The 15,656-nt window shown below is 52.3% G+C and overlaps 7 protein-coding genes across 7 annotated transcripts; 2 read left to right on the top strand and 5 right to left on the bottom strand.

The window, feature by feature from the left end:
- Positions 1-1,253: 1,253 nt before the first annotated feature.
- J4E83_007885 (uncharacterized protein) lies at positions 1,254-1,859 on the bottom strand (the record flags this gene model as incomplete). Its single annotated transcript, XM_049334783.1, has 1 exon — positions 1,254-1,859. The coding sequence occupies one exon, from the start codon at positions 1,857-1,859 to the stop codon at positions 1,254-1,256; it is 606 nt and encodes a 201-aa protein (XP_049186272.1).
- A 1,718-nt stretch (positions 1,860-3,577) lies between these two features.
- On the bottom strand, positions 3,578-6,732 carry J4E83_007884 (uncharacterized protein; the record flags this gene model as incomplete). The annotated part of the gene is made up of 5 exons (XM_049334782.1): positions 3,578-4,416; positions 4,463-5,046; positions 5,670-6,118; positions 6,255-6,563; positions 6,613-6,732. 5 exons carry the CDS (start codon positions 6,730-6,732, stop codon positions 3,578-3,580), a joined length of 2,301 nt encoding a protein of 766 aa, XP_049186271.1.
- A 494-nt stretch (positions 6,733-7,226) lies between these two features.
- Positions 7,227-8,440, bottom strand: J4E83_007883 (uncharacterized protein; the record flags this gene model as incomplete). Its single annotated transcript, XM_049334781.1, has 2 exons — positions 7,227-8,057; positions 8,108-8,440. 2 exons carry the CDS (start codon positions 8,438-8,440, stop codon positions 7,227-7,229), a joined length of 1,164 nt encoding a protein of 387 aa, XP_049186270.1.
- Positions 8,441-8,715: 275 nt separating this feature from the next.
- Positions 8,716-9,586, bottom strand: J4E83_007882 (uncharacterized protein; the record flags this gene model as incomplete). Its single annotated transcript, XM_049334780.1, has 3 exons — positions 8,716-9,173; positions 9,229-9,462; positions 9,517-9,586. 3 exons carry the CDS (start codon positions 9,584-9,586, stop codon positions 8,716-8,718), a joined length of 762 nt encoding a protein of 253 aa, XP_049186269.1.
- Positions 9,587-9,890: 304 nt separating this feature from the next.
- On the top strand, positions 9,891-10,803 carry J4E83_007881 (uncharacterized protein; the record flags this gene model as incomplete). The annotated part of the gene is made up of 2 exons (XM_049334779.1): positions 9,891-9,913; positions 9,984-10,803. The coding sequence occupies 2 exons, from the start codon at positions 9,891-9,893 to the stop codon at positions 10,801-10,803; spliced, it is 843 nt and encodes a 280-aa protein (XP_049186268.1).
- Positions 10,804-11,097: 294 nt separating this feature from the next.
- IDH1 (isocitrate dehydrogenase (NAD(+)) idh1) lies at positions 11,098-12,475 on the bottom strand (the record flags this gene model as incomplete). The annotated part of the gene is made up of 5 exons (XM_049334778.1): positions 11,098-11,182; positions 11,232-12,135; positions 12,186-12,260; positions 12,315-12,372; positions 12,443-12,475. 5 exons carry the CDS (start codon positions 12,473-12,475, stop codon positions 11,098-11,100), a joined length of 1,155 nt encoding a protein of 384 aa, XP_049186267.1.
- Positions 12,476-13,722: 1,247 nt separating this feature from the next.
- J4E83_007879 (uncharacterized protein) lies at positions 13,723-15,571 on the top strand (the record flags this gene model as incomplete). The annotated part of the gene is made up of 4 exons (XM_049334777.1): positions 13,723-13,902; positions 13,952-14,447; positions 14,498-14,703; positions 14,810-15,571. 4 exons carry the CDS (start codon positions 13,723-13,725, stop codon positions 15,569-15,571), a joined length of 1,644 nt encoding a protein of 547 aa, XP_049186266.1.
- Between the last annotated feature and the right edge of the window lie 85 nt (positions 15,572-15,656).

Below are 15,656 nucleotides of genomic sequence, written 5' to 3'. Positions count from 1 at the left end.
GCAAACGGAATCGCACACGGATACTGTTGGCAACGCAATCGACTCAGATGTTGTTTGTGATACGAAACTGTGACTGGAATGATGGGGCAGATACTTCACAATGCGCATCGCTTTGTCCTCTTTATTTGCGCTTCATTGACGCTGCCTGGACGTTTGGCGCCTGGGATCCACAAGGTTGAGGCGCAGACCCCAACAGGGCGGCTGACGGTTCGCATGGCGGTAATTCATGCCATAGACTGCACGCGCGCGATTCTTCACACACCGACTTCTTCAGTCTAGGATATTACCCATACATTGGTCGGTACCGGGGCAGTGCCGCTGGTGTCTCGTTCGTTCTCTTTGTGGCGTCTGCGGCAAGGCTGTCTAAGGCTGCCATTCAAGGCAGTTACCCGGACCACGCGAAGCAATCGTGTTGATCACACAGCTACACACTAGTCTACTGAGTAAGTGATCTCGTGATGTTGGTTTTCGTGTACGAGGTCACGGACTTGGCCGGCAGAGTTATCGCGATGAGTAGATGGCAGTCATAGCTAAGGCTGAAGCTCACATAAGGGCGCGAAGAGGCTGGAGCACGTTAATCACACTAGCACCGAGTATTACCTTCCCCACATAAAGAATGTGGATCACACCTTGACGCCCGCGTTAAGAGAAGCCCTGGTCATAAGAGGAACCCGGTGTGGCGATGCAGTCACAGGTGCAACATCACATCAGGATCAACCATGGAGTCAAAAAGGGCCTAATTATCGCCTAGCGTACGGAATGCTGACTGACAACGATCGACAGACTCACAAGCCCATATGAACAGTCAAACCACGTCTGCCTACGATTTCCAACGACGCATTGTTGACCACGCAGTAGACGCCCAAACAAGAAAGAAATGAACATGCCAATCCCCGAGCACTTGCATAAGTGCATCTCCAATTTCTGACCGAAACATCTAAGAGAGCACCTTGGACACAGAAAAAACTGAACACCTACCTCATTAAGGTCTACATTGCTGTAGAGAATGTGTAAACTTCAACTTTGATCCTAATGTAGACAGTAGAGCACCTGTTCAATTTTTTCTTTCTATGACGTGCAAGAAAGATAGAACACGGGTAACTCTCGACAAAACCTGGTTCCTGCGGCCTTACATCTCGGCCTAATCCATCAATCTCACCAACGTTGTCTCTCCATCCAAGGTCTCACTCTGACCGGTCTCACCTCCGACGTTTTGGCAGGAGATCATGGAGGAATTTCTTGCTCTCGTCCTTCTAGGCGACAAGGTTGCTCATGAGCGGGTTTTCGTGCTTCTTTCCCCTCAACGTCAAGGTCGGGGTACCATGACCTCTCGCAGTGTCTGCCGGTGTGCTGCCATGGCCAGCCGGCTTGCGCGCGGCCACCTGATTCGCCAATTGGGTCTGGTTGTGGTCCTCCGGCTTATCCATGATCTGGAAACAGAGTGAAGTGTCTGCAGTAATCATAGTACAGAGACACTTGATGCCCACGAACTTGACAGGAACCGGCTCAGCTTGTACCCCATGCAGTTTCTTCATCGACTTCCGAAGGGTTTGGAGGTCGAAGCTGGACCTGGAAGCGGCCGGCGGCGCAGCCTGAGAACGTGACTGAGTAGGATCGTGGAGGTTGCTCATCGACCGACTAGATCGCAGGTCCTTCAAAGTGGGTGCACCACCACCGCGCTTTTTTGGGAACTTGGGGAGCGTAGGTAAACGTTCTAGGAGCGACTTCTTCGGTGTCTTCTTGAACTCGACTGGGACTCTCCGTGCGAGCCACGATCGACCACAGCCTTCGCAGACGACGCCAAATCGTATAGCCCTGGCGCTGTCCTCAGACAAAGGGATCACCTCCGGGTCGTTCATCGGTTGGAACTGTTTGACCAGAACCCGAGGAGACCGTTGTGGCCGGGTTGGCGCAGGATAATTGGCAGGATGTTCCTCCAGTTTGCACTTAGCACAAGATCGGTGGGTACATTCGCAGCTCAGAACGTGGAGTGGGTGGATATGTGGTTGAACGTAGACCTTGTGGCGACGGTTACACTTGCAACAGCGCCACTTGCCGCTCGAATGCCCCTTGGGTCTCAGGTTTATATCTCCGGTGAGATCGTACATCGCTGTTTGAAACGTCTGTTAAGCTGTTAGCACGAATAGAAAGATGTCTCGGTACCGCGTTGCCAAAGCATAGCAAGGGGGCTACATGAAGTAGAGTGTCTTAGAACTGCGTTAGCAAAGCATAGCAAGGGAGCTACATACTAGTAATAAGTTAGCAAGGTATTCTGAAAGCTATGCGAGGCGGCTACTTTACCCTCGGGAGAGACGTAGTGGCTGTTGGGGTCGGGCCTGACGGGTTTGGATTTGGGTTTGCGATTGGAGTCGGCAATTTCCCAAGCCCATTCCCTTCTCTCATCCTCCGTCATGTTTGATAAGTCCGTCCCTATTTTCCGTGGGCCGCCAGGATCTGCGAGTGAATCTGTACGTTCAGGAAGCGCGTTCTTGTTGCGTCCATCTGGTTGGTGCTCTGACGATGAGGACGGTAGAGCGCTGAGGTCAGAACCGTGACTTGGCAACGAGGACGTCAGGCAGTCTGCGCCTTCAGGGAGCGGGCCAATGAAGGGCTCATCTGGATGTTCGCCAGAGGCAGAACCGTGAGCTGACGATGAGGAAGCCGCCGAGTCGGAGTTCATACGTTCACCTAGCTCGTCGTCGGTGTGATCTACTGACTGGTTGCCAGAGGTAGAACCGGGTCCCGACAGCAATTCTGTCCAAGGTTTCTTTCCCGTGGGGTTGGAGGCCATGGCGAAGAGCTTGCGTGGTGTAGACAGCGAGGGATGTGCAGAAGCAAGCGGGCGAGAGTGCAACGAAGTGGAGGAAAACGAAAAGCCGAGTCGGCGGTGATGCGGTGATAATGAGACTCCGAAGCAATCCTCGGTGAATAGCGGAAGAGTAACGATGGCGGAGCTAAAAATGAGGTGAACGCGAGTGAGTTGGGTTATGCGGATACAGCGTTTGCGTTTGCACACGGGAGCCTGGAGAGTTCACGAGGTGAGCTGCATTTTAAACAATCAACGCTAGCACTTGGATCTGACGTAGATTGGAAAGAGTATCGTAAGTGACAGTCGCTGCTCAGAATTGAGCGTGAAGGTGCGAGGATGCGCAGTGTGTCCTCCCTCATTTAGCTGTGAAGTGCAGGAAAGCAGCAGTATTGAGTCAAGAGCAACGTAAAATACAGCAATCTCAATGCGACGCAACTCAGGCGCAAACCCGACTATTCAATAAAATCTAACATTTCACTGAGATGTATCAGTCGCCATTCATTGCCATCATCCCTTCGCAGGCAAGTGGAGGAAAGTGTTAGTCTCACGCCAACCTAAGAAAAAGCTCAACACCCTGGTGTCTCTAGGGCTACGTTGACGTTGGGTCACCTAATTTGCAGGTTTTTGTTTTAATGTAGTATGTAGACCTGTTTAATTTTTTTCTTGTCTGAGGTGGTCTGATAATCGAGCCAAAATGTCCTCGCAGAACCTCGCCTGAGGAGGCCGGCATGCGGGATGATAAGCGAGATGTATTTGTAATCTGCCCGTCTACTTCAGTTTAACCTGTAGCACACCCCTCCATGCCTGTAGTGCGCTATCAACATATTCAGTTGCGTAGAAGTCGACATCGTCGTCACTCAGCACATGCTTCAGTGCCTCGCCCGTCTTGCCCCACCGTACCTGCGCCTTAATCGCAGCACGACCTCTCTGTTCGATGAGATTGATGTAGCTATGCGCCACATCCCGTACCGCCTCGAAGAAATTCTTCGTCTCAGTTTCCATATCATTGACCCAGTTCTTTGACAACTTGGCCTTCATGCGGTGGGTCTTCGCATTGATGACCTTCTCGCGTAGGTGTTCGATCAACTTGATGAGTGCGCGCAGGACTTCGAACTTGGTATAGCAGGACATTAGCATATTCTCGTGGAACATGGTGGGTTCGTCTTCGGGCTTTTGGTGCGTGGCGCCAGGCATACGCAGGTTCTCCATTGCAAGTCGCATTTCGGAAACCTGGTCAAGAAGTGCTTCCAGCACCCCAGGAAGCGTTTCCAAGGGAAGTCCTGGCAAGATCATCGCCTTAACGATGAGGTTGATTGCATCCCATGTGTCCTCAACTTGGTATTCCGCAAGCGTCATGTCAGGCTCAGTTTCCCAGGCATGACCCGGAGGCATGGCAACTTGGTGTATCCATTTGCCCTGGAACTCCAACACCTGTGTCTCTCTATAGAGAAATCTACTGCTCGCGTCCCAGATATCAAGGCTCTTGGCCAGCCAATGAACTTCAGGAAGGCCGTTGGGCATGATGTATGAAAGTGGTCCAGGATGTTCACTGTGCTCGTAGTTGGGGAATATGGTCCTATCCACGACGTCCTTGATATTCCGGTAGCCTGCATGGATTAGCCAGTTTCCAGGTTCGAAATGAGTGCAACATACTACTTGAGTCGATAACGGGAATGTTATCGATCGGTTCACCCTTGAGTCGTGCTATGCGACGGCCCTCTGTGTTGCATATGTGCTTTGTCAAGCTCGACTTGAAATCCCGTTTCGCGGCCAAGAGTTCCATAGCTTGATCCCATGGAAGCGACTGGAGATCAGAACATACTGCCTCATTAAGCTTGCGTTCCATCCTCTCCATTGTCCCGACAGCTTTTCCTAGTTCCTCTTCGGCTGAGAATCCTTGGTAGCCTTTGGCACCAAATGGATGTGTCAGTGAGATGCGTGACAGAACATATGGTGACAAAGTATGCACTAGCATCTCCTTGCATTTGGTGTGGCTGTACAACTGGAAAGCGGATTTTCCTAGACCGAGGTTTAGCTGCAGCCGTGCAGCAAGTAGTGCCAGCGGTCTGTTTTGCTTTTCTTTATCGCTCGCCACCAAATGGCGCGCTAACATTGCAGCTTGAAGGAGAACTCGTGAGTTTGGCGTATTTCCGAAGGGATGATCGGGCTCTTCGTTGCGCATAGCTTCTTGGTGAATCCAGAGGAGTGTGTATATTGCGACAAAACCTTCAGGCGACCTGGGTGTCCGTAACTGAGGGGCTCGCAATGCGGCGATCAAAGGTACCTCCATGAGCCCTTGCCACCTTTGAGCAGATGGCGTCGAGAGTGATATCCAGAAAAGATAACACATCTTGAGACGATTGCCGCAATGAATAATCCAGTCTTGAGCCGGGTACTGATTCTGTGCCAACAACTTCTCCGCGTCTTCGTAATGATTCTGTGCAAAATTCCAGAGCTCTCCTCGGTCCTCTGAGGTCATTCCGTCTAGGAATGGTCGAATATCTGCGTAACATGTGATAAGGTTCGCGTGGTTCTGCCAGTACGTCTTACAGTCGGCCAGCATTGGAGTTCCTGGAGCGACATTCTGGCGAAGTGTCATGTACGCAAGTCTCAAGGGGCGGTCTTGGCTTTGGAACTCCTCCGGGTTGAAAGTACGACTTGTGATATCGGAGATCAGGCGAACAGCATCGTCAGCAGAGCGTGTTGCGTACGCGGCGGCTAATAAGGACGTCCAAATATCTTTCTTCCAGGCACAAGTCTCTCGAAGGCTAAGAACGTCAGCGATAAGTAGGGTTTGGAAGTCGCTGCAGCAATCCGCAGTCACTTTACGATGTTACACTTCGCTGCTGACTCAACATACCTTTCCTGCTGTGATATAATGCGCTCGATGTACGCAAGACACTGGCTTTCAAGTAGAGACCATTCTTTACTCTGCCGTGCAAGTCTAATCTTCATGCCCCACAAGTCACCTCGATGTTTCGTCATAAGGTCCTGGAGGGCTGCAGGCGGGTGGTTCCAGTGTTCGAACAGCTCGCTACACTTCGCTTGCCGCGCGAAGATCTCGCCCATAAAACGCAAGTCGCGTATATCCTTGAAAGCGATGGGGTCATCTGGAGCCGCCTCGTATGCTTGCTTCAAAAGTCTACGAGCCAGGTCGAATTGAAGTCTGCTTTTCATCTCGCCCTGGGGAAGTCCGCGCTGCTGTTCAGCTGCGAGTTGAATAGCGAGTGTTTGCGTGAAGTGAGCATGCTTTTTTGCAGATGTTGATCCAGCGCCCTCCTTGGTTTCTTTGCTGTAGTGAAAGACAGCCTGTCAAGCGTTAGTACCAAATCTAATCTGACCCTGTTGTAGTTTCATATGGTAGCGAGAAAGCGCGCGAAGATGCGCATTCTCAAAGGTGTCGAGATACAACTAGGTCGTGGCCAAATGCCGGTTTCTTACGTACCAGGCGGAAGTCTTCCCAGCATTCCTCTGCCAATGCCACATTTGCTAGAGCAGACCAGAGATCTTGACGGTCTTCCTTGCGTCCCAAGGCTTTCGCAGCACGTTGCCAAACTTTGAGGTTCCCGTCGCCCACTCCGCTGATGTTTAGGTTATTGTCCTGATCTTTCCGCGTAGCATCGGCTAAGATCTTATATAAGTAGGACAGCAGCCGAATATCGTTCACCCCTGGTTGCTCCCAGGCTTGTTGTACCAAATTTGCTACATCGGTGTCCACATTATTCAATGTAAGACATAACCGAGCTTTCCATGCCTGCTCGAAATCAGCCTGAGAATGAAATTTACGATGTCGACTAGCATACCAAGAGAAATGGGTTCTTGGGCGTCTTCTTGAGCGATTTTTGTACGAACGAGTCTGCGAACTTCGCTTTTGGGTAGTCGCGCTGAGCCTTACACAGCTTCTCCCAACTGTTGCAAGCCATGACAGCCGGCACCGAAGCGCGGCTTGATTTCGCAAAAATAGGAACGACCGATGAAAGGCTAGTGATGCTCGATCAATGTCAAAAATGAGGTGATTGGCTGGTTGGAATTATTCGTCGTTGGCGGGGATGTGTAAGGACGGGAAAAGATGATGTAGGCGTTCGGGCGGAAGTCGGAAGCGAGCGCCTCCGCTTTAGGTTCTCTCACCAAGCAACTGCATCTCTCACTTGCCCCCTGCCTAGATAATCAACACCTGCGCACGAACAAAAAGCAGAAATACGACGCATCTGGCTAGTTATAAACTCGTAGGGTTTTACCGTCATTTCATTGTAATCCACGTACTATCTCATTCTCGGCAAGTTAAATCGGGAAAGCATCTCCTATAAAGAAACCCCCAAACAGGTCTGCAGACTACATCAAGATGAAAGCATGCAAAGTAGACGACGTAAGGTCAACGTGGACTCCAGGGTGCACATCCCCCCACGAGACAAGCAGTCTAGTCAACCTCCATATCCATATCCTCATCTCCATCCACCTTCGCAACAGAACTAACGCCCCGCTTCTCTACGCGCCTCTTGAACTTATCCTTCATATTTGCAGGCCGCGCGCTCAACACGCTCAAAGGCGAGCCGCCTCCAACCATGAGCTTACTCTGATCCACGTTTCCAACACCGGCCTTCTTAGCTGCCCTCCTGCGCTCCATACCCGCCTTGCGCTCCGCTGCCAATGACCTAGCAGTATCTCCGATCTCAATTAGATCCTGGTTGGCGCCCTTGACCATGTTGTAGGAGTTGCGGAAGTCGGCGTACTCAGGACCTTGGATGTCGTCACTGAATGCTTTTTGGTCTAGTTCGGTCCAGGTCTTGAATTCGTGCGCGAGGACGGCTGCTACGACTAGTTGCTGCAACATGCCGTCTTCGTCTTTGCAGATACGAGCTGGGCTACCCAACGGGGCAAAGGTAGCGTTGATGGCGTCTTTGATCGCGGAGGGAGTTTCGTTGCGCACGTTAATGAAGAGCTGGACGAGCTTAGTGTGGGCAGCTGACTTCAGCGCGTCGTAGTCTAGCTCTTCAGCCAAAGCGTACATGTGGAGATGGAAGGTGTAGTCATGGATGTCGACTAGAGCGGTAGTAGCGGCGGTGGGCGGGTTGAGATCTGGAATAACAGTTGCGTGATAGAACTTGAAGTTCTTCTGAATGAGCTGCTTGCTACCGTCCCGGACGACCAGGTAGTCCGATGTGTAGATGAAGTTGACGATTCGGTCCATGAGGATAGGATGGAAGTGAGGCGGCAGATTGACGAACTCTGGCGGGTTTGGAATTGTTGCCTGGCCGCGTTAGTCTCGATCATAGCAAATGTAACGAAGGGAAAGCTTACACCACCAGGGAACAGTCCCTCCTGTAATGCCTTCGGGCCGCCAATCAACATGATAGAATGTACTTTGAACTCCACACCAGCGGCGGTAATCAGATTGAAGTCGCGACCGATAGGCGTCTCAAGTAGGAATTGAACATGATTAGCCTGCAACTTCTTCGCAGCAGGTGGATGGGCGTAAGGTTTCTTGAAGACCTTGCACAGGAGATTGCGAGCGCTGCGCGTATCGATCTTCTCTGGCTGGATAGACGCAGTCTCGCGCTGCAGCATCGGTATCTGGGGCACCTGGGGCACCGGAAGCACCTTGTATGTGCGTGAGGGATGTATGTCGTCCATCGCAAATGAAGGTGTAGGAATAGTAAATCAGAGATCCCCAAAAGTGTCTTGTGGTGCGGAGTTGAGGTGGGAAGTGGGGTGAGACAAAGTGAAGGCCTGCGGGCTTGGAAGTCGCGTGCGCTATATCGTTTGGCGCTTTTCACGACAATGGCGCGAATTTCGCAAAGTGAAGAGACACAAGTGCAGGCACGTAGGCAAACTGACCAATCCGCGATAATCTTTTGCATGAAGCATCCACATTACTCGTACAATCATATCCCATAGAGGCCCAGCTCTTAGAATGTTGGCCTTGTCCTCTCACCCTTCCACAAGCCCATAACCTCTCCTGTCTCTCCAACCCACTCTCTGACGCCAGTGACGACAGCCTTCGCCATGCCTGCGTTTGTTCCACTTCTCGCCCTCCTCTTCCCTTCCATGCCGCTACTGGCTCCACCGACGCCAATGCCTGTTCCGGTTCCGGTTCCGTATGATGCTGGTGCTGTTCCTGGCGTGATGTAGCTGCTACCGTCTCCGGTCGCGTACTCCGAGCCCATCGAGGGGAGGACATTTTCGCCAGCAGACAAGGAGACGAACAAGGCGAAGGGGACTAGCCACACGCAGAGGCCGAAGTAGGATGCGATTTCGGTGAAGGTAGGAATGTTGGCATCGCGAGAGTAGGGATACGAGGAGTACGTGTTTGCCGGTGGAGCACTGAAGTGGCGGAACCACAGGTAGTGGTTCGCGATTACAAGAGCTGGAAATGATGGTCAGCATTGCGCCGGTGGGAACTTCCAATAATCCTAGCATACCACAAGAGGCCAAGAAGAGTGGATCCGTGAGCTTGACGATAGGGAACCGCCTTAGGTTCTGCGCATAGATGAAATGCGACCCGACACTCAATGCGCTGAGTCCAATTGGAAACCTATCGACTACGAGAAGGAGTGTTTGTATGCCAACGACGCCATAAATGAGCCGGTAGAGCAGTTTCTTCGCGAAGACGGTATGCTCCTCCACGAGTTCAGAAAGGTAGTACAGGCCGGAAGCTACGTTGCGTTAGCCCCATGAAGCCAAAGAACGAGAGCATCACAGCAAAGTACCTATCGCAAGCGTCAGGAACGCGAAGCCCAGGATAACGCCGACATATCCAAGCAGCGGTAATATCCACATGTTGACTTTTGGCACACTTCAGGGGAATGCGAAGAGAGATGAAGTGTGGAAGGCTGGAAGTTTGGCCGCGGCACGATGAGGTCAGTCCAAAGGTGGCATCAAGGCTAGCGGAGAAACCCGTGGACCCGCGCCAGAGTGTGGGGTCCAACTCCAAAAAGTCGTGCGAACTCTTGGCAAGGTGCATCGAGCAACTGACAGCACGCTCGCTTTCTGAAATCACTGCGCAAAAAAAGTTCCATAACCCACGCGACAAGAAGAGCATTACAGTCATTTGTCCAGCGATTCAGAGTTAACAACCGCAACCATGTCGCGCCCCGAAGACATCCTGTACGCAATTCTCCCAGCACCGCAAATCGCAAATCGCATAACGAAGAACTCAGCGCTTACACATCTGCAGACCACCTGACCTCTTCTACAATGACTCCGAATCGCGCAAATACACAACCTCGTCGCGTATCCAAAAGATCCAATCCACAATGACCCACCGCGCCCTCTCCCTCCTCGCCCTCACCTCGCCATCCATGATCCTCGACGTCGGCTGCGGCTCCGGTCTCAGCGGCGAGATCCTGTCGCATTCCGCGGAACAAGGCACACCCGGTGGCCCACACGTATGGATTGGTTTCGACATCAGCGCATCCATGCTGGGCGTTGCGCTGGAGAAAGAGGTAGAAGGAGATTTGCTGCTGGCAGACGCGGGGCAGGGTGTGCCGTTTAGGCCGGGAACTTTCGATGCGGCGATTAGTATTAGCGCGGTTCAATGGCTGTGCAATGCTGAGACGAGCGAAGAGAGTCCTGCGGGCAGGTTATCGAGGTTCTTCAATCAGCTTTATGCGAGTTTGAAGAGGGGAGGGAGGGCCGTTTGTCAATTCTACCCTAAGAACGACGCGCAGAAGAAGATGGTAGCGCAGGCGGCGATCAAGGCAGGTTTCGGTGCGGGTCTTTTGGAGGATGATATGGGAACTAAGAGCGCGAAGACGTATCTTGTTCTGACCGTGGGTGGTGGCGCGCTGGATGGCGACATCACGGGCGTTGTGAGGGGTATGGACGGCGTCGACGTCGAAGATGCCCGGAGAAAGGCCAAGGGCATGAAGAGGGGCGAGGAGCGCAAGGGCAGCAAGGCGTACATTATGAAGAAGAAGGAGCAGATGGAGAGGCAAGGCAAGGTTGTCAAGGCGTCGTCCAAGTACACTGGCCGGAAGAGGAGGATCCAATTCTAGATATACCCACATCACGATGACGATGTTACGCATAGCACGGAGTTCTGGGTCTGGCATTTTCACGAGGGTATAAGAATGGTCAATTCAATCATGCAGCATGCTATATACCACCTACAAGTACAGCTCTATTCACATTCCAGCTGGTAGTTGTACAAGTGCCATTGCGTCCAATCGTTAAGAAAATATGTTATTGCTCCATATCCTAGGTTAACCCAATGTGAGCCGAGGCCTAGATGTGACGGTATCATCGCGCTAGATCAAAGCTTAGCAAACACGAAGATCATGACGGCTAAATCATGCCTTCTCCATCTGGTTCAGGACTGCGCGCGTGAACTCGTGGGTGGTGGTGTTGCCTCCCATGTCGCGTGTGCGGGCGGTACTACACGATGTTAGACATATGTTGCTCTTCAGTTGGAAATAAAACTTACCCGTCAGCAATAACCTTGTAGACGGACTGTGAGATGCGGTTGGCGTGGTCATCGAGACCAATGTGACGGAGCATCATGGCGGCGGACAGGATCAGAGCAGTGGGGTTAGCCTGGTCCTTGCCCTTGATGTCGAGACCGACGTGACGGCATCCAGGCTCGAAAACGGCGACGTTGCGGCCCATGTTGCAACCGGGGACGATACCAGGACCACCAACGAGACCAGCACCAATGTTGGAAAGGATACCTCCGTACAAGTTGGGCATGACCATGACGTCGAATTGCTGGGGCCTTGAGACACACTGCATGGAGGCGTTGTCGACAATCATGTCGTTGGTCTCGAGAGTGGGGTAGTCCTCACCAACCCTCTTGACGGTGTTGCGGAACAGACCATCGGCGAGCTTCATGATGTTGGCCTTGTGGATGCAGGTAACCTTCTTGCGGTTGTTGGCGAGCGCAAAGGCGAACGCAAACTTGGCGATGCGCTCCGACTTCTCACGGGTGATGATCTTGAGCGACTCGACGACGCCGTTGACCGACTGGTGCTCGAGACCAGAGTATTCACCCTCGGTGTTCTCACGGATGATGCAGAAGTCGATGTCCTTGTGGCGCGTCTCGTAACCGGGGATGTTCTTGAGGAGGACGATAGAGGCGTAGATGTCGAGCTCTTGACGGAGAGCAACGTTGAAGGAACGGTGGCCGGAGCGCTCGACGGGCGTGTGGAGGATACCCTTGAGACCGAGCTTGTTGCGCTTGAGCGAAGCAATGGATTCGCGGAGGAGCTCCTCGGAGTGGACGTTGCCAGAGTCGACACCAGAGACGTCGACCTGCTCCCACTCAATGGGCACGTTGTCCGCCTTGAAGATCTCCTTGACCGACTCGGAGACCTCAGCACCGATACCGTCACCTGCGCATGTTCAGAATCTATATCCATTTATAGGCGGCTATCGCGCATACCAGGAATCAGGGTAACGGTGTATTTGCCGCCGAACTTGGTGGGCTTGAAGATGTCCTGGGTGACCGTGGCCATTGCTGTCGCCGCGTTAGACTCTGCATTTTTGGCTATCTTTTACGTGGTCTTCGTACAGCGGGTAGCCATGGCGGGTGCCCATCGAGAGGCAGGCTTCGCGCCCCGCAGGAGCGTCTGCACAGGCGCATTAGCACTCGAATTCCCACCGCGCCCGCCAATTGCGGGCGCATAGACATGCTCGTACCTGCGCTGTTCTTTGGGAGGTCCTCGACAACATGGTGGAGTTGCGGCGTTGGGCTGGTGGTGAGGGATTTGAGGTGGAGAGAAACAAGCTGAAGCTGCCGTCCCCCGAAAATGCATCCGAACCGAAGGAAGAAACCGCGCTTGGCGAATGACCACATCCGTCCTTCCGCCGCGGCTCGCTCTCTCTATTATCTCCGACGCAGGGCAACGATGTCTTTCACTCGTTCCGATAAATGCTTCTTCTTGTTTTCGCAGCTTTTCTTCTCCGGATGATTCTTTCCATTTTCACAGTCGCAGTGCCTGCCTAATTCATCACAGCTCCATTTGCATGTGATCGCATGGGCAACGAGTCGCATGCTACAACAGAATTCATCTGATAAGCGGCGATGGAAAATCTCACGCTCACAGGGTCAGTGTACAATGGCCCGTTAACGTGATCTTCCCATAGTATGCTAAATGTCCTCTTCATATCATTCTACAAGGGTGGTAGAGCCCACAGGTTGGTTATGACAGTCTACTTTAAGAGCAAAAGAGGGAATCATGTCCAGTTGCTCCTACAAATCATGTAGCATTTGGACTCTTGGAGACGTGCTGCTCCGTAGAGCAGTCTAGATTTGATGCGTTCCACGAGTTGGTCTAGTTACATCAGCCGGCACGTTCGTCTGAGTATATGAGCGCTCCAAAGGTGACTCTCACTTATGCTTTGGCAGACGTGGCAGTCCCTGGCATCACAGCGTTTCTCTAGCATGTGTCACCCAACTGACTGTTCTCACCTTCACCTCCACACTCTGCCGTCTTCATCGGGTCTCCCAATCTTTAAGACGCACCCTCTTCCTCTCTCTCCACCCCTTCCCATCTCGGATATTTTCTATTATCTTCGGTCTCATACCAAGCTTTCTTCTCCAGGCTCACGCTGCCCCTAGTGGCCCAAAACAGCAGGCGCGCGACTACCGAAGCCCGAAAGCGCGTCAGGCAGCGGCGAAAGCGCGCATACCGCCAGGTATCCTCGACCTTCCGCGCCGTCAGTACTACTCATATGAGACTCTGTCGGCGAGCATCGATCCAGTTTGCCGCATAGACACGTCTTCTGCCAATTCACACGAACGTACTCAACTAGCTCGCGTCACATATAGTACGATAACGACGTCCGCACTACTCAATCGAGCAGCCCCTTCGCATTGATCACCGACTCACTCTGGGCTCACGCGAGGGAAATCACCGACTCTTCACCAAACACGTCTTAACTACTCTGAATCCACGTCTTACACAACATTCTCAAATATGAGAGTGATTGAGAGGGACACCGACAGAAAGGCCCAAGTCAACATTTTTGTCAAGGGTCAAGTTCAGGCGCTTGAAGAATACGGAGAGTATGTGGACCCAAAGGACAACGCGATTTGCTGCTATGTACCCATCGATGAGGGCCACCAGCCTAAAGTGGGCGGCAGGTTCTCCGGCAAGGTAACTATCACTTACATAAACTCATCAGAACTTTCTAACGAAACTAAAGACTCTGGCTGTAGCCTACGACACGTTCGTGGACGGCATACTCCGTAAAGCCGGCTCGCATGTGGCTAAGTCAGTGATCCTACACAACCGGAAACTGGACACCGAAACCTTTCTATGCAAGACCAGCAAAGGCATCATCGATACTGACATTACTGTGACTCCACTCGAGCACGCTGTTACGATTCAAAACGACGCCCCAGAGACCATCGGGACCATTGAGCTGCGACTGTACATCACCCGCCAACTGGGAGACTGGCACGAAATTGGCAAAGTAAAGAAGTACTACGCCCATGAAAGTGATATGAAAGACAAGGATACGGGCGGCATCGAGCAGAAAGTAGGCTACAACCGCATAGCTCCCATTTTCAGGATGTCCTTCGAAAAGGACACTACTCCACTGGAGGATAATCAACCGAAAATATACCAGCGTAGGGCGGATGCGAAACGCCCAGGTACAGAGCCGTGGGCTATATTTCGCTTCCACTATCGAACTGAAGGTTAGCTTGCTAGACTGGATTTTGGCTATCAGGCTAACGTGATATCTTAGCTGAAATTCGAGAGGAGAAAATGTCAATGAGTTTTGACCCTGACGACAAAGATATAGGCGAAGCACATACTCTAGTGCTGGAACCTCTTCCTCCTCTTACCATAGGCGCAAAGCCCTTATCGAAGAATGACGGGGACGTCTCATCACGATCAGAATCGCCGATGCTTCCCAATACGCCAGCAAAAAGCGCACAGCCGATACCAAAGGTAAGAGAAAGCCTTTCCCAACTTTACCTTTCCACAATTTCATCTTTGCGTCACTTCGAATTCCAAATCAGCCTGATTGTTGCCTGCTTCTGACATCTACCTATAGATATCCTCCCCCATCAAGAAACCTGGACCTCCACCAAATCCCTCTGAAGCTACCACGATGTCATCCCCTAAAGATCAAGCACAGGCTGCAACCCCCGAAGCGCCTTCTGTACCGACGGCCGATATGACTGCGAAAGTACCCTGCCTTCCAGAATCAAGCACCAAGCCCGCAAATGCGCTCGCAGAAAAATCTGTAGCCGTAGCCAAGGCGACTACAAAGAAGCCTCCTCCGTCGCCACTTGCCCCAGAAAAGAAGCCTCTGCAAACGTCCATCACTCCAGCAAAGGAGGAGGCCGCGAAATCAGCACCTGTCACTACCAACACTGCCAACGGTCAGAAGAAGTCAGATACGCCCCCCGTGGCAGTCGTACCAAGCAAACGTTCATCTACCACCACCAACGGTATGACACCGGAGCCAAAGCGTGCGAAGTCCGTACCTACGCCCGTGCCGACGTCTTTGCCACCCTCTACCTTGCCTACAGCTCCGCGCTCATCAACACCCAAGACGCTTTCCATCGAGCGCCAGCTGGCAGATCAGCGCAAGAAGCTCGAGGACATGCGCAGGAGGCGTGCGGAGACCGCTAAGAAGCAGGCAGACATCGATACGCAGATGGGACCTTACAAGCAGCGTATGGCGGAGGAGCTGGATCGTCTCAACCGAGAGATGATAGAAGAAGAGAGCGCGTATACTGAGGAGGCAGAGCACTACAGTGCCAGCGTCGAGGTCCTGGAGGAGTTCAAAAAGGCTGACGCTAGTACTTAGCTGGTATTGGAGTGTAGGAAACGGGCCAAAAGTGTGTTGGAAGGAGTATGGCGTTGATGCGATATGATGAGGCCGGGAGTAAGTC

The sequence above is a fragment of the Alternaria metachromatica genome, assembly GCF_023757995.1.
Source record: "Alternaria metachromatica strain BMP 0045 chromosome Unknown scaffold_20, whole genome shotgun sequence".
Lineage (NCBI taxonomy): Eukaryota > Fungi > Ascomycota > Dothideomycetes > Pleosporales > Pleosporaceae > Alternaria > Alternaria metachromatica.
This window is presented reverse-complemented; position numbering and strand designations above follow the sequence as displayed.